Source organism: Athene noctua, chromosome 18 (assembly GCF_965140245.1).
Source record: "Athene noctua chromosome 18, bAthNoc1.hap1.1, whole genome shotgun sequence".
NCBI lineage: Eukaryota > Metazoa > Chordata > Aves > Strigiformes > Strigidae > Athene > Athene noctua.
This window is the reverse complement of record NC_134054.1, coordinates 13,590,837-13,616,957: the sequence shown is the minus strand read 5'-3', so window position 1 is coordinate 13,616,957 and position 26,121 is coordinate 13,590,837. Positions and strand designations below refer to the sequence as shown.

Sequence of the window (26,121 nt, the reverse complement as noted above, 5' to 3'; positions counted from 1 at the left end):
AAAAAGGGACAGCGGGGGGGGTTGCGCTGCAGCGGGGAGGGGAGGGGGGGGAGGTTGCATTGCACCGAAGGTGCAATGCAACCTCCCCCCCCTCCCCTCCCCGCTGCAGCGCAACCCCCCTTGCTGGCGTATTGCGCATGCGCGTTGCTCCTTCCCCCTCCCATTCATCCGCCGGGCTTGAATTAGGCGCCGCCGCGTAAAGTCCCGCCCCTCGCCGCTTTCTGATTGGCAGGCGCCTGGCGGGGCGCCAGCCTATTGGATAGTAAAAGGCGGGTTTTGGACGCCCGGGGAGGGGGAAGCGAGAAAGGGGGAAGGAAAAAAAAAAAAAAAAAAAATAAAATAAAATAAAGGAAAGGGAGGGGATTAAGCCGGCGGGGCGCGAGCGCCGCGAGGCGGCCAATCGGGGGAGAAAAAAAAAATAAATAATAAAAAAAAAAAAAATTGAAAGGAAAAGGGAGGGGGGGGGGAAAAAAAAAAAAAAAAAAAAAAGGAGAGCGCGCGCGGGGGCGCGCCGGCGCGCCCGCTCATTAGCATGCGGGGCGCGTTCGCCCGGCGGAGTGCGCGGCGTGAGCGGGGAGGCGCGGCGGGGTCCCCCCCCCCCCCCGCGTCCCCCCCCCCCCCGCTTTTCCACAACCTCCTTCCTCCTCCCTTTCCCCCCCCCCCTCCCTTCTTTTCCCACACACACACACCCGCCCCCCCCTTACACATACACACACACACACACACACACACACCCCCCCGCACACACCCCCCCCGCCGGTTCCCTTTGCTGCAGGAGCAGCCGGTGCATGGGCAGTGCACGGGCACCGGCAGGAGCACGCTGCGCACCCCGCCAGGGCCGCCCCGCGCCGGCGGGACCGCGCTCGCCCCACGCGCGGAACGCCCCTCCGGTAAGTAACTGCGATGGTCGAGGTGATCGCTTGGGGGGTGTGTGTGTGTGTGTGTGTGTTTTTGGGGGTTTATTTTAATTTGGGGCGCTTTAGTCTGATTATTTTCAATTTTTTTTTTTACCGCCTTAACGCTTTATTTTTTATTTTTTTTTCCGCGTTCGAATATTTTGGGGCGTTCAGATTATTTTCTCGCTTTCCTTTTTTTATTTTCGGGCGGTCAGTAATTTTTTCGCACTGTTGTTTTTTTTTTTTTCACATTAAAATTAATCTATTTTTTCCTTTTTTTTTTACGTGAAAATATTTTCGGTACGAAAGATCTTCGCATTCAAAATCTCGGCCTTTTAAAATTTCGTGCGTTAAAACATTTTCCGCGTTGAATTTTTTTTTTTTTTTGTGCATTCCAATTTTTCGCATTCGGCGTTTTTGCCTTCGGTGTTTTTTGCCTTAAATTATTTCCCATTTAAACCGTGTTTTCCATCGCGTTGATTTATTTCTCTTTCACCTTCAAAATTACCTTTTTTTAACACCGCTTTTTTTTCAATTTTGATTAAAAACCTACCCATTTTTTTTTTGTTTTGGTTTGGTGTTTTGTTGTTTTTCTTTTTTTTTTTTTTTTTTTTTTTGCCCGTGCGTGCATTTCTCTTCCCCGGCGCTGCCCTCCGCCGCCCCCCCAGGACAATCCGGCCGCGCTCGCTCCGCGACCCCCGGGACGAGCAGCCCCGGGGGTGGGGGGGACACCGGGGGGCCCCCGGCCGCCTTCCCTGCTCCGCGCCCCTTTGTTCGCCGCGGCCCGGCCCGGCCCCGGCAGCCTCGGTCTCCCCGCCGGATCGGGCCCGCCGGCCCCGGCGCTGCCGAGAACAATGCCCCGGCGGGCCCGGTGCACCGGGCGGGCTGCCCGCCGCTTCGGGGGGGGGCTCCGGCGGGCGGGAGCCGGCACCGGGCAGCGGGGAAGGGTTGTGGAGGGGGGGGGGGGGGGGAACCGAGCACCGGGGAAATACCGGGGAGCGGCGGCCGCGCGGCGGGGAGAGGAGGGTCCGTGCACCGGGGAAAGCGGGGCCGTGCAACGCGGCGGGGAGGGGAGAGGGGTGGGGGGGGGAGAAGGGGAAAGCGCCGTGCACCGGGGAGACACCGGGAACCGCGGCCCGGCCCCGCGGTGCGAGCACCGGGGCAGTACGGTCGGTGAACCGGGGCGCGGGGAAACGGGGAAATAAAAGAGGGGAGAACCGGGAGAACCGGGCAGCGGGGGAATAAGGAGCGTTGGAGCGGGGGGCGGCCGGGCCCGAGCTCCGGGGGAGCGGGGCCGTGCCCGGGGCGGGGCGGGCGGGGAGGCCGGGGCCGCGCTCCGGGAGCACCAGGAAAGCGGCGGGGGAGGGGAGCCGCGTACTGGGGGGAACTGGGGCTCGTGCGCGGGGTGTGTGTGTGAGGGAACTGGGGAAATTGGGGACCGCGGACTGGGAGGCGCTGGGGAAACGGAGGGGGGGGGGGGGGGGGGGGGCGCCGGGGATGGCGGGGACCGTGCCCGAGCGGTGCCGAGGAAATCGGGGGCCGGTGCACGGGGGATACCGGAGGCAAAGGGGGCTGGGAACTGGGGGAACTGGGGAGCTGGGGGGGGCCGCAACCCCTGGCCTGGCCGCCCGCTCACTTTCTCTCTCTCTCTCTCTCTCCCTGGCGCCAGGAGCGGAGGATGAACCGGGAGCCCCGGCCCGGAGCGCGGCCCGCCGGCCCGCCGCGGCGCTGAGGATCACCGGCCGCGCCGAGGAGCCGCGTCGGCCTCCCGCCGTGCCCCGTCGTGGGCGACGAGCGGGCGGGTGGGTGTCCCCGGCATGGACGGCCGTGACTTCGCGCCCCCGCCGCGGCTGCTGTCGGAGCGGGGCAGCCTGGGCCACCGGCACGGCACCGGGCGCGTGGCGGGTTCGGCTCACGGGGCCGTGCAGCCCCCCGGACATTTCCAGCCCACCAAGTACTTCCCTGCGCCCATCTCCATGGCCACGCACACAGGTCAGAGGGGTCGGGGCGGCCGCGGGGGGCCCGGGAGGGCGGCGGGGGGCCAGCACGGCACCGGCGGTTCGGCCTCTCCTTTGTGCCGACCGCGCTGTCACCGCGCCCGGCGGGTCTGGGGGTGCGAGGGGCTCGCGCGGAGCGGGGTGGGGTGGCGGGGACACGCGCGCACACACACACGTTTCCCCGCTCTGCCGAGGCGGGAGGAGCGTGACCCGCGGGCCGGCCCGGCGAGATCCCGGTGCCTGAACAAGGAAGCGTTTTCTGGGCGAACAAGGAGGCCGTTATGCGCGGGGCCGGCGCGGCGGGGCCGCGGTGCGGCGGCGGCGAAAGGCCAGGCCGAGCCCCGGCTCGGCACAAACCACCCGAACGTCAGGGCCAGGAGGGCTTTGCGGCGCGTACGTTGGCCTCGGCGGCGGCGTCCTGCCGGAGCGGGACAAAGCGCGGCACACGGCCGCCCGCGGCACGGCCAACGGCGCCGGCGCCCGGCGTGGGGCTCGCCGCCTCCGGCCGCTGCCCGCTCGGCTTTGTCTGCGCGGCGGGAGCTCGGCTGTGGCCGCGCCGGGGGAAAGCGGGGCGCTGGCTGCCCGGAGCGGGGTGCGCGGCACCGCCGGGGGGGGCGAGCGTGGTTTGAGGGAGCCGGGAGCCGCTCTGGTGCCGCCGAGCTCCGGGATGGAGCCGGAGCGGGAGCAGGGCCGGAGCCGGCGTGCAGCGGGCCGGCTCGGCGCGGGGTGCTGCCGGGGGCCCCCCGATTCCCGCCGGCGCTGGCGGTTTTCTCGGCACGGCACGGCGGCAGCGCCGGTTATTGTCGCCGCCTTGATGAGCTGTGAATACTAATAAAATTATATCTGCTTTAATGGGATTACAATTAGTGCGTGGATTAGGGCGGGGGGCACGGCCGGACCGGCGCGGGGGGGTCTTGGCGGCTCCTGGAAGGAGGCGAAAGCGGGGAGCACCGGGGGGGTGCCGGGGAGGCGGCGCCGGATCGGGCCCACGGCCGGGGCGGTTTCGCTTTGTGCCGGCGGCCCCCACGCTGCAGCCAGCCCCCCCCGGGACCACCACGGGGCTGGGGGGGGCTACCCCGGCCTCCCCCCAGCTTTGGGGTGCGGAGGGGGGCTGGGTGGGGGCTCGGTGCCCGTCCTCGAGGTGGGGGACGGGGGGTGAGAGCTCAGCCCTTCTCTGGCTTGCGGTGGCCGGGGGGGGGGATCCCCGGGGGACGCCGGCGCTGGGGTGCCGCCGGCTTCCCTCTGGCTTCCCGGCGTGGCGGTGTCCCCGCTGCGGCGGCGGCCGGACCCTCACGCCCGCCGGGGCCTGGGCGACACATGGGAGCCCGAACGCAACGGAGGTTGTTAAAATAACATGGATCAGGCTAAAAATACCCCGGCAGAAACTCGCCTTAAAAAAAAAAAAAAAAAAAAAAAAAAAGAGAGAAGCCAAACCCAACAACAGAAAGAGCTAAAAATATTCCTGGCTTTGGCAAGGCCGGCACAGCCGGAGCCGATCCCGGCGAGCCGCGCTCGGAGGCTCCCGCGCGCACGGGAGCGTCGCTCGAGCGAATAAAAACGATCAGTCAGTGCCCGGTGTCGTGCTGGGGCTGGCGGGAGGGGGGGTCCCCAGGCCTGGCACCCCGGCATCCCCACGGCGCGGCCGTGCCACGGGGCCGGGAGCCGTGGCAGCGCGCGGAGCGGTAATTAACGCCGATGATTGATAATTACCCCACCCAGCAAATAAAGCCAGCCCGCGGTTTGCCGGGCGGCCGTGGCGGGGCCGGCGCGGCACGCGGCAGCCCCGGGGTACCGAGCTGGTCGGGGAAACGGGGGGGGGGGTTCCGGCCACGCTCCCCCAAATGGCTCCCGGCAGCGGGCCGGACTACACCTCCCAGGAGCCTTTGCCGAGCGCCGGGGGCCGGAGGCTGCCCCGGGAAGGGGAGATAAAAACTGTTTCGCTTGATTTTATTAAAGCCATAATTCAGGGCTGCGCAGTTATTGCAAACAAATGCGCTTCGGTTTGCGTCTGGTTTTGGCACCGCGACCATGCAAATGATGGCACGAGACGGCGCTGGGCGCCGGAGCGCGGGGAGCCGCGGCCTTGCCCGCTGCCGCGGGGACGGGGACCCCCCACCCCGGCGCTGCCGGGAGCCCCCCCCGAGCCGGGGTGCAGCCCCCGCTCCCCGGTCACAGCGCGGCCTGGCCGGGGGCTGCGGTGCCACCGCCCCGGCACGTCTGTGCTGAGCCGAACCGGGGGTCCCGACACCCCCAGCACGGGCAGGGCAGCGGGAAACTCCAGCAGAGGCTTCGCCTGAGCTCGTGCTTTACGCCAGGGCCTTAATATTTGCCCTCGTGACGTTTTTATGGACTCATCCATAGTTGAGATCGCGCCGGGTTATTTGTCACCGCGGCGGAGCCCTCGGCACATCCCAGCGTCTAACGGCGCCGGGCGGGGGCTCGCGGGGCTTTGCCGGGAGCGCGGCTGCCGTGGCGGGGTCGGCGCGGGAGCTTGACCCCGGCGCTGCCGCGTTGCGGCCCGGTGCGGGTGGACGCCCCGGGCCCGGCGGCGGTGGCCAGGGCGCTGAGCCGGCAGCCTGGCGCTGGTGGCCGCCTGGAGCCTCGCAGCTGTCCCCCTCCCTGGATTAAGTTGCAGGCCGGGCTCAGGCCGGGCTTTACGCGGTTCCGCGGCGTGGCTGGAGGGGTGCGGGGGGATGGTGGGGGGCAGGTGGGGACGGTGGCCCCCGGCCGGGGTGGTGACGCGAGGCCGGGTGCCGGCACCGCAGCCGCTCCACGCGGCGGCTTCTTCGTTAAAAGCCGAAGACGGGGTCTAACGAGGGGCTGGGAGGCCGCGGCGTGGCACCGGCACGGCCGTGGCACGGGGGCTCCCCGCTCCCCCCCTTCCGTCACCGCGTGCCAGCCCGGCCGCGCCGCCGCATGCGCTGCATTTTAAAAAGTAGGTGTCAAAGTTAAAACAGATTTTGAGATTAACTCGTCTGCTCCTCGTTAGCCGCGCTCGCGCCCGGGTGGGGCGGCGGCCGGGGGGGGGACGCACACGGCACACGCGTGTCCGGCGGGAAGAGCGGGATGCGGAGAACCCCGGAGCCCCTGGAGTTACCCCGGGGTGGTTCCCTCTGGCTGGCGGGGCTGAGCCGCATCCGTGCGGAGGGGCCGGGGGGGGCAGCTGCCGCGAGCCCCGGGCCGGGGCCGGTAAATGGGGCGCTCGCCTCAGACTGGAGGTTGGGGGGCGGGTTTCAGTTTCGCCTCTTGTTCCTCCTGCACCCCTGGGGCTGCCTGACTGGGGGGGGTGTCCTGTGCTGGATGTAGGGGGGGTGTGAGGGCAGCGCCTGCACCGGGTGCCGTGGGCCGAGCGGCGCGAGCACGTCGGGCTGATCCCCGGGGCCGGGGTTGGGGGGTGCAGCCAGGCTCCACGGAGCATTTGGGTTCCCCTCGGGACCCCCCCCCGGCTCAGAACCTCCCCGACCCCCCTCAGCCGGTTCCTCTCCCGGCGCTGATGGCAGCGATAGGTGACAGCCGAGCGGGGAATTACGGCGGAAAATAAAAATAGCAGGATTTGGCGATTCGGTGACTCTGCAGAGATTCACACGGGCTGCGCCCCCCCGCCCTGCCCGGCTCCCCCCGCGGTAAATAAACACTCACCCAATAATCTCATTCTTGGAGTTCTTCTTTATCCGCTCCATAAAACGAAACAGATGGGCACAGCGCGGCCCTGCCCGCCCCCCGGCGTCACCCCGGGGCCGGCTCCAACCCCTCTGGGTGCTGGGGTCCCCCTGGGGTCCCCCGGCCTGGGGAGAGGGAGGGAGGGGGGGGACGTGTCCTCGCAGCCTCTCGCGGTCACCCCCTCCCGCTCCGTACACGGGCAGCCCGGGACCCCGCGGGTGCGACGCTTTGCAGGGGGTTGCACGGGGTCACCGTGCGCCCCAAGTTTTGGGGGGTTCCCTGGGGGGATCCACGTGCTTGGCCGCTGTGGGACACCAGGCACCCCACGTGGCCATGTGGAGGGGGACACCAGGACCCCCCCAGGCCCGCCCTGGCTTCCCCGTGGTCACAGCCCATGTGCCGGACCTACGGCTGCGCCCACAACGGTCTCTGGGCTTTGCAGAGCCGCGTGTGCGAGGCGAGTGTGCAAGGCGAGCGTGCAAGGCGAGCGTGCCCACCCTGTGGGCCGCGAGCGGCGTGTGCCAGGCGTGCGAGGAGCGTGCGCCGTCCGTGCGAGCCCAGTGCACCGAGTGGCCTGTACCCGCGTGGCCCCGGTGATCGTGCGAGCGTGCGGCCCTGGTGATCGTGCAAGCGTGCGGCAGCGTGCGGCCTCGCGGCGGCTCCGGCCTCCCCTTCCCTGCGCCGAGCGCCGACAGCTTGCGAGTGGCACTTAGCACGGAGCGACTGCCGCGTGATTACCCATCGGATAACGTTTTAATTGTACTTCTGGCACTCTGTCAAGCTAATTTGAACCGCATTTCAATATTACGGCATTTATTTAGTGCCATAACAATATGGATTAATCTTAAATTATAACGCCGAGGAAATTATATTACACTTATTTCCTATTTGCCAAATATTTAAAGAGGCCGCGTGGCTCGCAAAGCGCGGGGAGGGGGTCGTGGGTCTCCTCCTGCCCCACGCCCGGCTCTGGGGACCTGGGGGTGGCACCTCCCCGGGGGTGGCACCTCCCCGGGGTGCCCGGGTGCGGGACGGTCCCTGCCGGCTCCCGGTGTCTCCGCGTGCGGCCCCGGCCCCGCGAGGAATGTTCCAGCCCCGAAATAGCCGAGGGAGTAACCCAACCCCGCGCCCCGCGCACGTCCCCGCCACCCCGGGGACCGTCACCGCGCCCCCGGCGGGCTGCAGCCCCCGCCGCCCCCTCCTCGAAACGGAGCCTCCAAATACCGGGGGGCAGCCGTGCGCCCGCACCGGGGGTGAAAGGGGGGGTGCAGCCCCCACCTTCCCGGAGAGGGGGGCTGGGGACCCCCCCCTTTTCCTGGCAGCGCTGCTGCCGGCCCCCGGCCCAGAAACCTGCGGGGCCGGAGCAGCCGTGGCCAGAGTGACCCCCCCCCGGGGCCGTGGCCCCCCCACGCCCTCCCTGGCCCTGCTCGCTGGCGGGGGAAACTTTCCGTCTTCCCGGCACATTCCCATCTGTGCTGTGCTCAGCGCGGGGGCGAAGAGTGGCTCAGGGAAAGGGGGGGGGGGGGCAGCGCCCTTTAACGTGCCCCCCACCCCGTCCCACCCATCCCTCCCCCGCAGCCCGCAGCCCCCCTCCCTGGTGCTGTCAGCTCGGCTGTACTGAGACCTGGCACGCTTGTCACACGTGTGACCCTCTATGGATTCAGGGCCAAGGCCAAAAGCCCCCCCTTAGCCCCCCCCTTCCCCCCCCCCGCGGCTGTGGCTTGGTGGGGATGAGGGGGAAGCGCCTTCGCTTCCCCTTTAACCCTCCGGCTGCCGCCTCCCCCCAGCCCCCTTCGGGGGGTTCCTGGGTGCCGACAGCCCCAGAACCCACCGGCGCGACCCCCCCTGCTCCTCCCCTGCCTCAGTTTCCCTGCCCGGCCGCGCCGCAGCGTCGGCCTCGGCGTGGGGCAGCGTGTGGCGTCACCGGGGCCGTGCCGGAGCCGCGGGCGCGAGGTGCGAAGCCCCCCACGGCCCCCAAAAAGCCACCCGAGGGTGGTGGCCACGGCCGGGGCCACCCGTCCCTCCCCGCTGGCACCTGGCGTGGGGGATTTTCTCCGCGGTGCCGGAGCCGGGAGCGGTGCCGGCGGGGCTGACTCACGCACCGGCAGCAGGGAGCCCGGCCAGGGAGTTCCCAGCTGACACGGGAGGGGGGGGGAGCCGCGGCGGCACCCCGCTGCCCATCTGCCCTGTGCTGGCAGCCGGCCCCCCCCCCCCGTGCGGGGCCGCTCTGGCACTGCTCGCTCGTGGGTGTGATGAGTTGTGCATGGTCTCAGCGATCTTTCCTTGTCCTCGCCGGCACCGCAGCGGGAGGGGGGAAAGCTGAGGGGCGGGGGGGGGGCGATGGGGGGGGGGCCTGTGCCGTGCCGTGCCATGAGCCGCGGCAGAGCCTGCGAGGGGCCCGGGCTGTGCGAGGCGGGCGGGAACGGCGTGGCCGGTGCGTGCCGGGGGATCCGGCCGTGCCAGTGGGCGTGAGTCAGCGGGGGGGGGGCGTGGGGAGCAGCGGCCGCAGCCCCACCGGGACGCTCCCCGCCAACCCGGCCGCGCCGCCAGCGGGGTTTTGGGGGGGTGGGGGGTGTGTTTTATTTTTTTACAGCCCGTTTCACAGCTTCCAGAAAAGGCTCGTTCTGGAAACCTCGGCTTCCTGCCCGGCACGCTGCCGGCCCCACGCCCCGCCGCGGGGTCCCCCCGGCACAACCGGGGCTCCGGGGAAGGGGGTGTGGGGGGGGGGGTGTTGAACGTGGCACGCGGGATCCTCGGGGGCGCGGTGCGGCCGTGCCCGCTGTGTGCCGGCGCGCTCGGGGGGTCGCGGTGCCGGTTCCCAGCCCCGCAAGGGCAGGGTGTGGCCGTGCCCCCCTGCCCCGTCCTCACACCCCACCCCGGGGCCCACGCGGTCCCTGCCCGGTGTCGGCCCCCGGCCGGGCGGCGCAGGAAAGAGCGAGGCTGCCTGAAACCACATCCCGACACTCATCCCGGAGGCATCCCGCAGGGATTAGCCGGGGAGCGTGGGCCGGCTTAGAGAGCAAAGCGTCGCTTCCTGCCCCGGCCGGGCGGGCGGCCAGCCCGGGCTCCCCCGCACCGCGGCCGTGCCGAGCCGTGCCGGGGAGGGAACCGGGCGGCCGCGGCCCCGCCGGCCCCACGTCGGCGCACACATGGCCACGGGGAGCGGGGCCACGCGGCCAGGGGACGGACGATGCTCCCCCCCTCCCCAACCCCGGCCCCTTCCCGATGTTTCCACCGTGATCTCACGGCTCGGCCGGGGTGGGGAGCGCCGGGCTGAGCCTCCCCCCCGAGGGAGGCCGCTGGGGTCAGGGTGGGGGCTGCCGTGGCTTCCCCGCACGCCTGCCCCTCCCTGCACGCACGTGTGCGCACGCACACACGTGGCTCTGTCCCCCCCGCTGTGTCTCAGCCCCCGGGAGCAGCTGTCCCGGTGTCCCCAGGATCGGGCCCGTGGCAGCACCGGGGGCAGCCGCTGTCCCAAAGGTGCCGCTGGAGCCAGGGAAGGGGGGGGGAGAGCAGCAGCGTGGGGAGTCACACGCGTGTGTGCGGAGCCTCGTCACGTGCTGCCACACGCGTGTGCCCGGCCTGGGGCAGCGATGCCCCTCGCACGGTTCCGCCGTCCCTCGCACGCCCCAGCGCGTGTGCGAGCCCCGTGGGGCTGAGGGGGGGCGTGTGTGTGTGTGTGTGTGTGTGTGCGCACGAGGGACACAATCACACGAGGGAACGGGGTGCTCGAGGGCTGCGGGCGCGTGAGCAGGGCCACGGGCAGCCCCCCCCATGACTCTCTCCTCTCCCCCCGCAGCCGGCAGCGGCCTGATGGGGAACGCGCCCCCCTCCTCCTTCATGGGGGGCTTCCTGAGCAGCAGCCTGGGCTCGGGAGCCCCCAGCCACCCCGCCGGCCCCACCGCCTCCCCCCCGGAGCCGGCTTTCCGCGGGCCCCACTCCGGCACCTCCCAGATCTGGTTCTCGCACTCCCATGAAGGTGAGCGGGCGCCGAGGCGGGGTGGGGGTGCGGGGGGTGTCCGGGATGCTGCGGGGGCTCTGCCGGGTGCCGTCCAGCGGTTGCCCACGCCGGGGGGGGGGGGGCGGGTTCAGACCTCCCAGGCGCTGGCACACGGGGTGGCCGTGGCAGCTGGCCGGCGCGGGCACGCGGTTGGCACGCAGCGAGCTTCGGGGTGGCGACGGGGAGGGCGCAGCCGGCGGTGTGACCCGCGGCCCCCGCCCCCCCCCCAGTTTCCTGGGCATCCACGGGGGGAGCAGGCGCAGCCCCCCGCAGTCGGGGCGAGGCGCGTGCCAGGCTGCAGGAGCCAGGCTGAGGCCAGGCCAGCTCGTGTCACTGGTGAGGACCCAAGGGCTGCGCTCCCCTCCGGCGGCGGGGGCGGGCTGCAGCGTGGGGACCCTCGAGGCGGGGGGGCAGCGCGTGTAGCCCTGGTTAGACGGACACCCCACGCCGAGGAGGGGGGAGCGGGGGGTCCCTGCAGCCCCCCGGTGTCCCCGTCCCCACCTGAGCGGCCGGAGCGAGGGCCGACAGAGTTAAGGAGCGGGGAGGTGGTATTGGCGCGGGGCCCTGGCAGCCGGCCCAGCTGGTAGTTTGACCGGCTGCCAGTTGGCTCCCGGCGTGCCGGGGCCTGCGCGGCGTGCCGGGGGGGTGGCGGGGGGGGACGGGGACGCGCGGGAAGCAGCAGCAGGGGGCGGGGGGGGGTTGTTGGGGCAGCGCCCGCCGCTGAGGGACAGCCCGCACGCTCTGGGCCGGGGCCACCGCTGCCGTGAGTCTGTAGGGTCTCAGCCCGGCGGCAGCAGCTCGCCGCGGGGGGGGCGTTGCTGGTCTCCAGAGATGATGCCGGGCTCTGGCGAAGCGTTTCTAGCCGGAGCGGTGCGTGGCTGCGTGGCTACGGAGACGCCGCGGGGGGCCCGTGTGCCTGCGAGCACGCCCCGGCCCCCCTGACCGGCGCCGTGCCCCCAGCTCCGGGGTACCCCCGCTTCTCCGGGAGCCTGGCCTCCACCTTCCTGCCCATGAGCCACCTGGACCACCACGGCAACAGCAACGTCCTCTACAGCCAGCACCGCTTCTACGAGAGCCAGAAAGGCAGGTCCCGGGGTCCCGGCACGGCACCGCGGCGCCACCGCAGCCCCACGGCCTCCGGGGGGGGTTGGGGTCCCCCGTCGGGGCCCGTGGCCCCAGCCAGGGAGGGTTGGGGGGCTCAGCACCCATCCCCGGCGTCGGGGTGGGGGGCCGGTGGCGGAGGAGGCGCCGCGTCCCCGGGGAGGAGCGGGGCCGGCGGGCGCGGGGCGGTGGGCACCCGGCCCAGCCGCCGCCGCCGCTCTCACTTTTCACAATATTGTGGCGGGCGCTTAATAGGGAACATTGTTTGGGTGGGAAATGGAGCTAATTAGGCCGTGCCTTCCCCCGCGCTCCTCCCCTCATTAGCGGGGAGCCGGGGCTGGCACGGCCGCGGGTGCCCGGACCCTCTGCTGTCGTTCAGCGCGGGGAAGGGGGGGGCCACGGCGGGGGGGGGGTTCACCCGTCACCTTCCCCTCCCAGATAACTTCTACCTGCGCAACCTGCCCGCCCAGCCCGCCCTGCTCCCCACCGGCCACGGCTTCCCCGGCATCGCCCGCGCCGCCCCCGGCCCCCCCGCCAGCTCCTGCAGCCGGGAACGGGAGGCCGGGCCCCTGCCCAAGACCCCCAAGGACTACGACCGCTTCCTGCCGGGCAAGGAGAAAGCGGGCAAGGGGGACCCCAAGGAGCGGCCGCCCGAGGAGGACCCCAAAGAGCGGCACAAAGCGGTGCTGCCGGTGCCGCCGGAGGGACACTGCAAAGAGGGGCTGCCCCCGCGGGGGGCCGGCGACGGGCGCCCCAAGCACCTCGCTTCCTGCCTGCTGGGTGCCAAGGGGCTGGAGGGCGACGCTGGCCGCGCCGTGCTGCCCAGCTGCGCCGGCAGCGCCTTGCCCCGCGCCGGCCGCTGCGGTGCCAAGGAGCCGTGTCGGGGCGAACGGGAACCGGGAGCCCCCGAGGTGCCCCAACCCTACGGCGAATGCGTGGAACGGCGGCAGATGCTGCACCACGCCGTGTCCTACGCGGTGCCCGCCGGGCCGGCTCCGCTCGGCCCCGCCGCCGGTTCGTTCCCCTGCCTGCAGCTCCACGCCGGGCCCGAGGTGCTGTGCCCGCTGCCGGAGCCGGCCGGGAGGGAGCTGAAGCTGAGCGGGGCCACGCTGGTGCCCTCGGTCGGGCACCTGACGGACAAAAGCCGCTCGTTCCAGGTGACGGCGGAAGCCGCCGGCCTGGAGCGCGCCGAGGCCAAGGAGCGGCACGCCGAGGCGGGGGCCGAGCCCCCGGCCGCTTACGGCGGCCCCTTCCACCACCCGCTCAAGGCGGAGGGTCCGGCGGAGCGGCGGTTGGAGTGGGGGGGTCCCGGCGCCCGGCTGAAAGGGCTGGAGTACTTAGGGGGGGCGGCGGCTGAGGGACCCCCTTTCACCAGCCGGGGTCCGGCACCCAAGGGTGCTCTGGAGAAGGGTTACTTCGAGGTGCCGCCGGCACCCGACTGCTCCCGCGCCACCCGCCCCGACCCGCTGGGCGTCCGGGTCGGCCCCTCCTGCTGCACTTTAGAGAAGGGCCCCCCCAAGGACCCCCCCGCCGGGCCGGCTCCCCAGAAGGTGGCACGGATCCGGCACCAGCAGCACCCCGAGGCGGAGGCGGCCGGTGCTGGCCCCGAGGGCAAGCGCAAGCCGCTGGAGCTGAGCGCCCTGGGCTACGGCGGGCCCCCCCTGCCCCCCTGGGGCGTGCAGGGCCAGGGGCCCCCCCTGGCCGTGGCGGAGGAGCGGAAGGGGCCCTACCTGGACCCCTTCGGCACGAGTCTGCAGCAGGCTGCGTTGATGACTCAGGGCCCGGTGCTGGGCCAGGAGGTGCCGGCCGCCCCGGACGAGGTTTCGGCCATGAAAAACCTGCTGAAATACAGCAACCAGGCGCTGCTGGGGGGGCAGAAGGGCCCCCCCTTCGTGGGGTTGGGGGGCGTCAAGGGCAGCTGCGCCCACCAAGATGCCAAGTTCCCCCCCGGGAAGGGGCAAGCCGAGTTGGAGCGGCCGGACTGCGCCCGCGGCCGCGACCACGACGGGCTGGCCCCCGGCGAGGGCGAGGTGCGGCAACCGCCCGTCGGCATCGCGGTGGCCGTGGCGCGGCAGAAGGACACGCTGGGACGGCCCGAGCCCTCCTACGGCGGCGGCGGCGGCTCCGGGCGGCAAAGCCGAGCGGCCGCTGGCATCAAAGGTGAGACTTGGGGTGTTTGGGGGGGGGTCTGGGGGGCGGCGGGGGGCCGGCGGTGCCACGCTGATGCCGCCGTCCTGTCCCCGGCACAGCCGGCACCGCGCGGCCCATGCACCTCATCGACTTGGAGGCAGAGGAGGAGCGGGGCCGGCTCTGTGAGGAGCGCCTGGGGCTGCCGGGGCGAGAGCTCCTTCTCCAGTAAGTGCCACTTTGGGGGGGTCGGGGGGGGTCCCTGCCCTCCGGGGCTGTCCCCGCGGTGCCAGCACGTCCCACACCCTGTGCCCGCTCCCCCCCTCCGCTTCTTTTCCCGCAGGGACAACAAGGACCTGGTGGAGTTTGCCCGGATGCACCCGTCGGGGGGGTGTCCTGGGGAGCTGACCCCCCACCTGATGATCGCGGGGGGCTCCTCGCTGCCGGCGGGGCAGCTCGGGGGGGACCCCGCTGCGCACGCCCACCCGGCGCACACGCACTGGCTGCCCCGCACCCGCAGCCCCTCCATCTGGATGGGGGGACACTCCTACGGTCAGTGCTGCTGGAAGACGGGGAGGTTGGGGGGCTCTTGCTGACCCCCCCACTCCCATCCCGGTGCTTATAGACCCCCCCCCACCCCCTTCCCGGCCCCACAGGCATCGGCCACCCCGCGCTGCACCAGAACTTGCCGCCCGCCTTCCCCGCCTCCATGCCCAGCACCATGCAGCCCGTGTTCCCCCTCTCCCAGGACCCCCCCGCCCAGCTCGTCATCCTGCCCACCGAGCCCCCCGCCCACAGCACCCCCCACACGCTGGGTGAGGCTGGGAGGGGTCCCTGGGGGGCACTGCTGGGGCGTTTGGGGCTGGGGGTGCTGGTGGGGAGGAAATGGGGTCTCTGGGGGTGCTGCTGGGGGTTTTGTTTGGGGCTGGGGGTGCTGGTGGGGGAGGAGATGGGGTCCCTGGGGGTGCAAGGGTGGGAGATGGGGTCCCTGGGTGCTTTTAGGGGTGCAGGGGTGGGAGATGAGGTCCATGGGGGTGTTTTTGGGGGTGTGGGGTAGGAGACGGGGACCCTCTGGGTGCTTTTAGGGGTGCAGGGTGGGTGATGGAGTCCCTGCAGGGGGGGAGTTGGGGTCCCTCTGGGTGTTTTTGGGGGTGCAGGGGTCAGAGATGGGTCCGTGGGGTGCAGGCCTGGGGAGGGCACTGCTGAGGTCTGCGGGGTGGCCCTGAGGTGGGTCCCCGTTTGACACACCCCCCGCCCCCCGACCTTTGGCAGCCGACGTGATGGACCAGGCGTCGCTGTGGCCCCCCATGTACCCGGGCCGGGGCCCCGGCGCCCACCTGCAGCACACGGGGCAGCTGCCCGTGTACCCGCGCTCGCAGTTCCTGCGGCAGCAGGAGCTCTACGCCCTGCAGCAGCAGCAGCGCGCGGCCCAGGCCCTCGAGATCCAGCGCCAGGCGCACGTCCAGGTGCCCGGGGGGCTGGGGGCAGCGGGGGGGGTGATGCGGGGCGGTGGGGGTGGGATGAGATGTGGGGCTGGCTGGAGGGTGGGGTGGAAAGTGGGGGTATGGGGCTGGGGGTGTGAGATGTGGGGCTGGGGGTATGAGGTGGGGGGCTGGGGTGTGAGATGTGGGGCTGGGGGTGTGAGATGTGGGGCTGGGGGTGTGAGGTGCTGCCACACGAGATGTGGGGCAGGGCAGGGGGGCTGGAGCCAGGCGGGGGGGCAGGGGCTGAGCCGTGGGGCTGTGCCCGGGGAGCCGCAGGGCTGGGCTGTGGGGCAGGGTTGTAGGGGGCCGGGCAGGGCTGGGGGCGCAGGGACAGGGCTGGGGGGGGGCTGGCGTGTGCCAACCTCGGTGTCCCCCACAGCGGAAGCCGGAGGAGCCGCCCCTGGAGCTGGAGGACGGGGGTCCCGAGAAGCCCCTCAAACCCTCCCACAAAGCAGTTGCCTTAAACCCCCCGGCCAAGGGCCTGTCCTCGGCGGCCCCCGGGCCCCCCAAACTCTCCCCTTGCTGCCACTCCCCGGCCCTGCGGCACCCGGCCAAGTGCCCCGTGGCCCTTCCCGCGGCCCCCTGCACTTTACCCGTCTGCCCCGCCGCCAGCTCCGCCGTGGCCCCCCGCTCCCCGGCCGACAGCCCCCTGCCCGTCCAGAGCAAGGGCAGCGACGGCGAGGACAAGCGCGGCGAGGGGCAACCGCCCCGCGACTACCCCAAATCCCTGGAGCCAGGTAGGACGGGGCTGAGGAGGAGGAAGAGGAGGAGGAGGGTGGCCACGGTGCGGGGGGTCCCCGCTGAGTGTCGCCCGCTTTCCCGCAGACTTGCCCCCCGGCTACAGCTACCCCGCCGCCGGCATGGGCTTCTCCGAGGCGCACTCCGCCGAGCCGGCCGACCCCGACACTATGCACGCCGGCTCGCCGCCGGCAGAGCCCGAGCAGTCGCGGACCTTCAGCCCCGCCGGGGAGGTGCTGCGGGAGCCGGGCCCCCCGCGGGAGCCGCCACCGCCGGGGGGGGTGATGGCCGAGGGTCCCGGGGTGCTGCTGCACCGGCATCACCTCCTCCTCGCCCCGGGACCCCTCTGCGGGGAGCGGGGGCCGGCTCCGGCCGCGGGGGTCACCGAGGAACGGGCACCGGTGGCTTTTGGGGTGCACCGGGAGGCGGCTCAGGGTGCCCCGGAGCAGAGTCCGCCGGAGCAGCAGCGCCCGGTGCCCCCCACCGTGGAGGAAGAGGAGGAGGAGGAGGAGGAGGAGGAAGAGGAGGAAGAGGATGGCGACAGCGATGGCACAGAGCCGGGGGGCAGCTGTGACGAGGAGGACGGTGACGGTCCCGGCGGGCGACAGGGCTGCCCGGGCGGGCTGGAGGCTCTGATCGCCGCTGGCATCGACCTGGGGGAGCTGCCGGCGCTGGGTTCGCCCGGGGAGCCCCCCCCGGCCCCCCCCTCGCCCGCCCCCCGCGCCTCAGGGATCCCCGGCATCGCCCTGCTCAGCGAACTCGCTGACCTGGAGCTGCGCCGCCGCCGCTGCGACCTGGCCCTGGAAGGTGAGTGACCCCCCCCAGTGCCCCCCCCGTGGCTCCCAGCCCTCCCAGTGCCGCCCCCCCGGCGCCTCCTGTCCCGGGGGGGGGTGCACGTGGGGATGGGGGGGGGGTCATGCAGCGCGGGTGCGGTGGGGGAGCCGCGCAGGGGGTGTGCGAGCGGGGCTGCGCAGGTGGGGGGTACGGGGGGGTTTGGGGTGCGGGGGGTGCCCCAGCGGCAGAGAGCAGCGCAGGGGCTGCGTGGCTGCCGGGGGTGCCGCGTCGTGCCGTGTCCGTGCGGCGCCGTGGTGCCGTGCCGCGGCCAGGCCCCGCTCGCAGCCCGGGGCCACCTCCGGGGCTCGGCTCCAAGCGCTGGCTCCGGGCAGGCGCCGGGATTCCCCCCCCCGGCTCGGCTTCCCCAGGGAATCCCGGGGCCCCGCGGGAAGGTCCGGCCGCGGGCTGGCGCGTCCCCAGCGCTGCCGCGGGCGCGTGCCGGCGGGGCCCCGCGTGCTCGGTGCCGCCCGTGGCCGTGACGCTGGAGGCGGGGGGGCTGGCGGCCGTGGGGCCCCCCCTGCCCCCCGGCACAGATGGGGCGCGTCACCGCGTCCCTCCCAGCCGCCACTCACCCCTGAGTTCGTCGCTGGCCGCTGCGGCGCGGCCCCCCCCGGGGACGACCCTCTGCGTGACCCCAGATTCTCCCCAGACCCACCCCACCCCCCCCGGCACCCCCTGCCCCACAGACACCCCCCGCCCCCCTTTCTCACCCCGCATGGCCCCGCTGAGGGTCCCGCTGACCTCCCGTCCCGGCAGGGGAGGACGAGGACCTGCTGGCCTTCAACCTGCAGAATTTGGCCACGGTGGCGGCCGCCTGGTCGCTGGTGGAGGCAGCCAGCCGGGAGGGCAGCCCCCCCGCGCTCAGCCCCCTGCCCGCCTCCCCGCCGCCCCGCGCCCGCATCCCCCGACGCAAGTACACCTGGACGCCCAAAACCAAGGCCGTGAGTGTGTCTGTTCGCCTGTCAGCGGGCGGGGCGGGAGCTGCCATGAGTTGTGCCCGGTCTCAGCCCCCAGAGCTGAGGCTGCCGGGCGCTGCCAGCTGCCCGCCGCCCCCCAACTCCCCCCTGCCTCTCCCGCCCCGCAGGTCTGTCCCCTGAAGGCGGCCATCGAGCAGCTCAACACGCAGGAGGTGGAGGTGCGGATGCGTCTGGCCGAGCTCCAGCGCCGCTACAAGGAGAAGCAGCGGGAGCTGGTGAAGCTGCAGAGGCGACACGACCACGAGTACGTCCCCGTCCCGGTTGGGGGGGCGAGGTTGGGGGACACAAACACACACACACACACACACACACACACACAAGGTGGGGAGGCAGCCTGCAGGGAGGGAGCGCCCTCCGCCGAGCGGGACGGCAGTGGCGGTCACCGGTGCGATGAGTTTGGGCCCGTCCTCAGCCCGGCTCGGCGGAGGGGCACCGCCTGCGGCGGCCACGCGGCTCAGGGTGCCCCCGGTCTTGCCGCGGCTGCAGGCGTGACGAGAGCTCCCGGAGCCCGGCGCGGCGCGGGCCGGGGCGGCCGAGGAAGCGCAAACACTCCAGCACGCTGGGCCGGGCCGAGAGCCGCAAGGTCAAGTGAGTGACCGTTGCCGCGTGCCCTCCTCGTCCCGGGGGGGGGGGGGGGGGGGGGGAGCCGAGCCACCAGCCCTGCCGCCGGGGCTGTGGAGCGGGGCAGGGGGGGTCCGGCCATCCCACCGCGGGGGTGACGGTGCTCAGGGGCTGCCCCGTCGCATCCACCCGCCGTGTTTTGGGGGGGGGGGGGTGCGGCCGCGTTCCCGCTTCGACCCGCTTGCGGCGGGCGGAACGGGGCTGGGGGGGGGGGCTCGGCTGGGCGGCAGCACCGTGTTTTCCCCCCCCCAGGCCGGCGGCGGGAGCAGCGTTGCATAAAAGCCTCTTTATCTGCGCCGTATAAAGCCATTGGTCACGCTGCAGCGGCGTTCAGCGCTGCCGGCGCTTTATTATTACCCATTAGCCGCCCGGCGCAGCCGTTTCCCCACTCCCGGGCCCTGTATAATTGTCCTTCTCCGCTACAAATTGCCTCTCCCGACAGGCCCATTTGCATAAATCCTCCGAGCGAGTCCAAACACGCTTGGAGCGTGTGTGCGCGCGCGGCCCCCGGCCCCCCCGTTCGGTAATAACAGTTAAATCTGCGCTAAATGGTTCCTTCAATTAAGACGGAGGGGAAGGAGAGAGAGAGAGAGAGAGAAAAAAGAAAAAAGAAAAAAAAAAAAAAAGAGAGAAAAAAAATTAATCTCTAGGTTTTATGTCACAAAACATTAGCGAGCGAGTGAAGGTGACGGGGCGGGGGGAAGATGAAGCGGCGGGAGCTGGCGGGTGCAGGATCAATCTGCGGGGTGTCGGATCCATCTGGGGGGTTCAGGGTCCATCCGGGGGGTGCAGGGTGTATCTGGGGGGCGCAGGGTCCATCCGGGGGGGCGGCGGGCTCCGTGCCCACGCCGCGCTCCCTTGCCAGGGCGGTGAAGACCAGCCTGTCCCTGCTGTGCGCCGAGTTACGGGGGGACCCCGAGCCCAAGAAGAAGAGGAGCAAACTGGCCGAGGCGGCGTTTGGTGGCCTCAAAGGCTCCCCGGTGAGTCCGGACCCGGCGCTGGGAGACGCTGTCATGGAGCTGGGGGGGTGCTGGCCCCCTCCTGAGCCCCCCTGTGCCCCCCAGGAGAAGGTGCGGTGCAAGAAGAGCGGCTCGCAGGGCAAGCTGGCCTGCAAGGTGGCTCACAAGGTGTCGCAGCTGAAGCAGAAGGTGAAGAGCAAAGGGTTGCCCGCTGGCATCAGCCCCTTCCGCCGGAAAGAGCCCAACCCCGGGGGCCGCATCCAGAAGAAACTGTCCCGTCCCAAGAGCTCCAAGGCCACCAAGTACCAGCCGCAGGACCCCGACCCCCGCCAGCCAGTGGGCTTCAAAGGCAAGGGCGACACGGGGTGGGGGTGCGGGGTCTGGCACAGGGGTGGGGGTGCAGGGTCTGGCACGGGTAAGGGGGTGCGGGATCTGCTCCAGGCTGGGGGTGCTGAGCGGGTGCTGGGGAGCCAGGACGGGGGGGCGCATCCAGCCGCAGGTATGGAGGGGGGGTGGCTTGTGCCAGGGGGGTCAGCCAGGGCCCCAGCATTCCCTGGGCGTGGCGGCGAGGGGTGCAGGGGCCACCCCTTGGTGCAGGGGGTCCTTCATCACCACCCACCTCCTCTTGCAGACGAGCCCGACGGGGACACAGACAGCGAGGACGGTGACGATGAGCCGGGCCTGTCCCTGCCGCCCTCGGTGCCCGTGGCCGTGCTCGGCCCCTCCCCGTCCTCCGTGGTGAAGATGGAGGCCAACGAGAAGGCGAAGAAGAAGAAGGAAAGGCAGGGGCTGCTAGGTAACGGCATCCCCCGGCTGGGGGGAGGACGCGGGGGACGAGGCACCCCCTTCCCTAGGCTGGGTGGGCACCCAGGGGGTGTCCTGAGCCGAGTCCCCCCCTCCCAGGGCCCTGCCGCCTCGGTAGCCCCGAGGGCGAGGTGAAGATCAAGCGGCGGCCGGTGAAGCCGGGGGCTGGCAAGCTGGAGAAGGTGCCGGCGCGGCGGAAAGCTGGCGGCTGCGAGGAGGGCGGCAAGAAAAAGCTGAAGGCCAAGCCCAAGGAGAGCCTCCGGCCCCCGGCCCCCAGCGGCGCCAGCGCCCCGGCCCCCCCCGGCAGCCTCTTCGCCGGCACCGACCCCCGGCACTTCGGGCCACGGGACGAGGGGGCTCGTTTGGCAAGTGAGAGGCTGAAAAAGGCCACGCGCAAGAGCAAGGTGCTGCAGTCGGCCCTGAGGGTGAGCGTGGGGGGCACCCGTGGGCTGGGGGTGCTGGGGGCGCCGACGGGACCACGGGGCGCAGGGGCTGGGGGTGCTGGGGCGGTTGGGGGGCACCGATGGGATCACGGGTGTAGAGGGGTGGGTGCAGGGACTGGGGTGGTCGGGGGGGGCCTCTAATGAAACTGGGGGGTCGCTGGGGTGGTCGGGCGGCACTGGTGGGATGGTGGGGTGCAGGGGCTGGGGGTACTGGGGTCATTGGGGGGGATCCAGTGAGGCCACGGGGTGCAGAGCGATGTGGGGGGCACCACTGCACGGTCTGGGGGTGCTAGGGTGGTTGGGAGCACCAAGAGGCCCTGGGGTGCAGGGGCTGGGGTGGTTGGGGGGCACCGCTGAGCCCCAGAGAGCTGGGGTCGCTGGGGGGGGCTGTCGGCCGGCTCTGACCCCCCTCCCGCAGCGGAAGAACGGGGCGCTCTCGCTGGCCCTCTCCCCCCGGAGCGCCAAGACCATTCTGAGCAAGGGCAAGAAGCTGGCCAAGGTGAAGAGCAAAGTGGCCACCAAGCAGGTGAGGGGCAGGAGCCAGCCCCCTGCCCTGGCACGGACCCCCCCAAGCCCCCCCCGGCGTGCGTGTGTCCCCTCCCAACCCTGAGCTCCCTGTCCCGCAGTGCAAGGGCCGGGCGGTCAGCAAACTGCTGGAGAGCTTCACCGTGGAGGACGACTTTGACTTTGATGACAACAGCAGCTTCTCCGAGGAGGAGGAGGAGGCGGCGGGGGGGGGCTGCCTGGCCGGCGGGGGGGCGCGGGGGGGTCGCCACTCCCCCCTGCCCCACGCCTGCGCCATCCAGAAGGAGGATCTGCGGGACGGGCTGCACATCCTCATCCCCAAGGAGGACAGCCTGCTCTACGCCGGCAGCGTCCGCACCATCCAGCCCCCCGACATGTGAGTGGGGGGCCGGGGTGGGGGTCCCTGCCCCACCGCTGGGGCTGCCGGGGTTAGCGGGGTGGGTGCTGAGCCCCCCCCCGCTTTCCCGACCTCCCCTCCCCACCTTCTCCGTGCCCCCTCCCCAGCTACAGCATCATCATCGAGGGCGAGCGGGGGAACCGGCAGCGCATTTACTCGCAGGAGCAGCTGCTGCAGGAGGCGGTGAGCGGGGCTGGGGGGGGCCGGGGCGGGGGGGCTGCGCCCCACGGAGCCCAGCGCACCCCACGGAACCCAGCACGTCGTTTCCTCGCAGGTCCTCGACGTCCGGCCCCAGTCACGCCGCAGCCTCCCCCCAGGCACCCGCGTCTGCGCGTACTGGAGCCAGAAATCCCGCTGCCTCTACCCGGGGAACGTGGTGCGAGGTGAGGAGAGGGGTTGGGGGGGCAGCTGGTGGGGCAAGGAGAGAGGGGGGGGGTGTCGGGGACCCCTGGCCCATCCCGACAGCCCTCCTCGTGCCACAGGCTCCTCCAGCGACGAGGAGGAGGATGATCCCGAGGCGGTGATGGTGGAGTTCGACGACGGGGACACGGGGCACATCGCTGTCTCCAACATCCGCCTGTTGCCCCCCGACTTCAAGATCCAGTGTGAGTGGGCAGGGGACGGGCAGGGGACGGGCAGGGGACCCGCCGGGCCAGCCCTGACCCCACGCTCTGCCCTCAGGCACCGAGCCGTCCCCCGCGCTGCTGGTCTCCAGCTCCTGCCGGAGGACGAAGCGGTCGTGCGGTGACGTCCCCCCCCCCGGCGAGCTGCCCCCCAGCCTCTGCCCAGATCGCCACAACAGCCCCGAGCCCCCCAAGAACTCGGGCAAGAAGGCGGCCGGCAAGGAGAAAAGCGGTACGGGGAGGGGGCTGCCACCCCCAGAGCATCTGCCCGTGGGGGGGCCAAGGGAGGTGGCACCGGAGCGCTGGGCTGAGGGGTCCTGGGGTGAGGGGAAGGGTGCTGGGATGCAGGCATGGAGAATCAGAGGCAGGGGTGCAGGCAGGGGTGCAGGCAGGGAGGGGCCGCAGGGCCAGGCGGGGTGCAGGGGGTGGAGCGGGGTACACCAGCACACGGGGAGGGCTGCGGGGCGGCGGTGCAGGAAGGGGGTGGCTGCAGCGCCGGGGGAGCGAGACGGGGACGTGCAGGGCCGGGGCCAGTCCCAGAGCGTCCCTCTGTCCGTCCGTCCTCCCCCGCGGCCTCCAGCCCCTGCCGACACCCGTCTCCCCCCAGGCAAAGCCGCGGAGGTGCTGTCGGGCAGCAAAGCGCCGGTGCTGGGCGACCCTTTCGTGGGGCGGCGCGGGGGGCCGCTGCTGAGCTGGTCGGCCGTGGCGCAGACCAAGCGGAAGGCGGCGGGGAAGGGCACGGCCGTGCTGCAGAACCTCTTCCAAGTCAACGGCAGCGCCAAGAAGCTGCGGGCCAAGGAGAGCATCTTCCCCGTGCACCACCACCACCACCTCGCCGCCCCCGTCTTCGGCAACGGCTTCGGGGCCGACTCCTTCAGCCGCATCGCCAGCTCCTACGCCTCCTTCGGGGCCGGGGCTGGGCTGGTGCTGCCGGCCGCCCAGAAACTCCTGCGCTCCAAGAAGGCCGAGCGGCTGGAGGCAGAAATGGGCAAAAGCGGCCGGAGAAAGGCAGGCAGTGAGTACCTGGTCAAGCTGGACCACGAAGGGGTGACGTCCCCCAAGAACAAGAACTGCAAGGCCCTGCTGCTGGCTGAGAAGGACTTTGGGGCCAAGCTGGAGCGGCCGCTGGCCAGCCACGGCTATGCCCACGCGGCCCTGGGCGGCAAGGATAGGAAGGGGCGGGCGCCCGTGCACCAGCTGCCCGTGGGGCTGGCGCTGCGGAAATACTCGGGCCAGGCCGAGTTCACCCTGAACTGCGACAGCGACTGCCACAGCTCCTACTCGGACATGGACGAGGACGAGGAGGCGGGCGGGCTGGGCGCCGACGTGCCCTCGCGCTTTATGACCCGCCTCTCGGTTTCCTCCTCTTCCTCGGGCTCTTCCACCTCCTCCAGCTCCGGCTCCATCTCCACCTCCAGCCTCTGCTCCTCCGACAACGAGGATTCCTCCTACAGCTCCGAGGACGAGGACTCCACGCTGCTGCTCCAGACCTGCCTCTCGCACCCGGTGCCGGCGCTGCTGGCGCAGCCGGAGGCCCTGCGCTCCAAGAGCGGCGCGCCACAGCGCTGCTTCCTCACCAAGGCCGCCGCCGCCGGCCCCAAGGCCAAGCTCAAGCGCAAGGAGGCCCTCAGCTTCTCCAAAGCCAAAGAGTTCTCCCGGAGGCAGCGCCTGCCCTCGGTGGAAAACCGGCCAAAGATCTCCGCCTTCCTGCCCGCGCGCCAGCTCTGGAGGTGGTCGGGGAACCCCACGCAGGTACGGCCCGGGTGGAGGGGTGCGTGGGGGCACAGCAAGGCACCTGGGGGCACAGGGCAGGGTGCCTGGGTGCCTGGCAGGGTGCCTGGGGGCACAGGGTAAGGTGCGTGGGGGCACGGGGCGGGGGGCACGGGGACGGGTGTGCGGTGCGGGGCGCACGGGTGCGCGGCAGGGTACGTGGGTGCAAGAGCGCGGGGTGTGCGGGTGCGGGTACGTGGGCGCAGGGCGCACAGGTACCTGTCGGGGTGCCAGTGGGTGCAGGGCAGGGTGCTCAAGTGCCCGGAGCACAGCACCGGGGTGCTCAGGGCAGGGCGGATGAGTGCCCAGGGCAGGGTGCTGCTTACACCGCCTGCAGCACTCGGGGTGCCCAGGCCTGGCTGGGTGCTGTGGGAGCATCCTGGCTCGGCCGCTGCTTTCCCCGGGTGCCTGGAGTCTCACGGGCGGTGTCAGGGGTCCGTGCACCATCCCTGACCGCCCCCCCCTCCATGTGCGTCCCCCCCCCAAACCTCCCTTGGCAGCGTCGGGGCATGAAGGGCAAAGCGCGGAAGCTGTTCTACAAGGCCATCGTGCGGGGCAAGGAGACGCTGCGCATCGGGGACTGCGCCGTCTTCCTCTCGGCCGGGCGCCCCAACCTGCCCTACATCGGGCGCATCGAGAGCATGTGGGAGTCGTGGGGCAGCAACATGGTGGTCAAGGTCAAGTGGTTCTACCACCCCGAGGAAACCAAACTGGGCAAGCGGCAGAGCGACGGCAAGGTGAGGGGGTGGGCAGGGTGAGGCCCCAAAAAGGGCACTGGGTGACGCGAGCGTGGCCGGAGAAGGGCAACGGAGCTGGGGCAGGGTCTGGAGCACAGGTCTGCTGGGGAGCAGCTGGGGGAACTGGGGGGGTTCAGTCTGGAGCAGAGGAGGCTGAGGGGAGACCTCCTGGCCCTCTGCAACTCCCTGCCAGGAGGGGGCAGAGAGGGGGGATGAGTCTCTGGAGCCAAGGCCCCAGCGCCAGGCCCCGAGGGAATGGCCTCAAGCTGCCCAGGGCAGGGTCAGGCTGGCTCTGAGGAAGGATTTCTGTGCAGAAGGGGCTGTTGGGCGTTGGAATGGGCTGCCCAGGGCAGGGGGGAGTCCCCGGGATCCCTGGGGGGGTTGAAGAGTCGGGCTGAGCCAGCGCTGAGGGATCTGGGGGAGTTGGGAAGGGTCAGGGGGAGGGTCATGGTTGGGCTGGAGGAGCTTCAGGGGCTTTTCCAGCCCGCGAGACCCCGGGGTGGGATTGGGGAATGGGGGGGGTGACGGTGACACCGTGTTATATCTCTGTGTGTGTGTGTCCCCCCCCGCAGAACGCCCTGTACCAATCGTGCCACGAGGACGAGAACGACGTTCAAACCATCTCCCACAAGTGCCAGGTGGTGGGACGGGAACACTACGAGCAGATGACGCGCAGCAAGAAGTACCAGGACCGACAGGACCTTTATTACCTGGCGGGTACCTACGACCCCACCACGGGGCGGCTGGTGACCGCCGACGGGGTGCCCATCCTCTGCTGACCCCCCCCCGGGCCCACCCCGGCGAGGGGGACGGGCACCCCCCCACCGCGTCCCCGCCGCCGGGCTCCGTCCCGGCCGTTATGCAAAAGCCTGGGGTGGCCGGTGTGAAGTTTGGGGGGGGGGGTTTGGGGGGGGGATTCTGGGGGGGCAGCAGCAGCAGCAGCATCGTGACGGGGGGCGCAGGGGGGGGGCTCCCCTACAAGCCATACTTTCCCTAGTACCTCTGACTGTTTGCCAGCAGGTAAAGCAGAAATCAGGTGTGTTGTTCTATTTATTTTGCGTGTAAATATTGTATTTCTTCCGGGAAGTTTTATGGAAAACAGGCGTTAAAAAAAAAAAAAAAAAAACAACAAAAAAACGACATAAAAAAAAAAACACAAAAAAACCAACAAAACCACAAAAAAAATAATAATAATATGGGGCGGGAAGCGGGGAGGGGGGGTCGCGTTTCCGTTTCAGTGCACTGTTTCCCCCAGCCTGGCTGGGACGAGGACAGGGGGGGAGCTCTGTATATAGGGGGGACGCGGCGGCAGGACGGGGGGCTCGGCCCCGGCGCAGCGGCCAGCGGGGCAAAGGGGGGGGTCCCGCCAAGCCCGTGGGGTGCGGGGGGGGTGTGGGGGGGTCCCGCTGCCGCCGCCCGGCCCCAGTG

General features: G+C 71.1%; 1 protein-coding gene across 1 annotated transcript; it reads left to right on the top strand.

The window, feature by feature from the left end:
* Positions 1-719: 719 nt before the first annotated feature.
* On the top strand, positions 720-25,583 carry BAHCC1 (BAH domain and coiled-coil containing 1). The gene is made up of 27 exons (XM_074921726.1): positions 720-890; positions 2,566-2,888; positions 10,353-10,532; positions 11,514-11,636; positions 12,093-13,814; positions 13,904-14,009; positions 14,125-14,333; positions 14,438-14,596; positions 15,054-15,247; positions 15,645-16,002; positions 16,091-16,810; positions 17,594-17,778; positions 17,922-18,058; positions 18,301-18,402; positions 19,301-19,415; positions 19,500-19,743; positions 20,026-20,190; positions 20,298-20,623; positions 21,060-21,167; positions 21,268-21,542; positions 21,671-21,746; positions 21,838-21,946; positions 22,046-22,168; positions 22,245-22,418; positions 22,794-23,938; positions 24,457-24,693; positions 25,266-25,583. Exons 2-27 carry the CDS (start codon positions 2,714-2,716, stop codon positions 25,470-25,472), a joined length of 7,674 nt encoding a protein of 2,557 aa, XP_074777827.1. The 5' UTR covers positions 720-890; positions 2,566-2,713; the 3' UTR covers positions 25,473-25,583.
* The last annotated feature ends 538 nt before the right edge of the window (positions 25,584-26,121 follow it).

Excerpts from the sequence above, each read along its gene's own strand:
- BAHCC1 (XM_074921726.1), top strand. The coding sequence starts at position 2,714 with ATGGACGGCCGTGACTTCGCGCCCCCGCCGCGGCTGCTGTCGGAGCGG. Across the intron at positions 23,939-24,456 it reads GGTCGGGGAACCCCACGCAG|CGTCGGGGCATGAAGGGCAA; the intron begins GTACGGCCCGGG and ends CTCCCTTGGCAG. Across the intron at positions 24,694-25,265 it reads AGCGGCAGAGCGACGGCAAG|AACGCCCTGTACCAATCGTG; the intron begins GTGAGGGGGTGG and ends CCCCCCCCGCAG.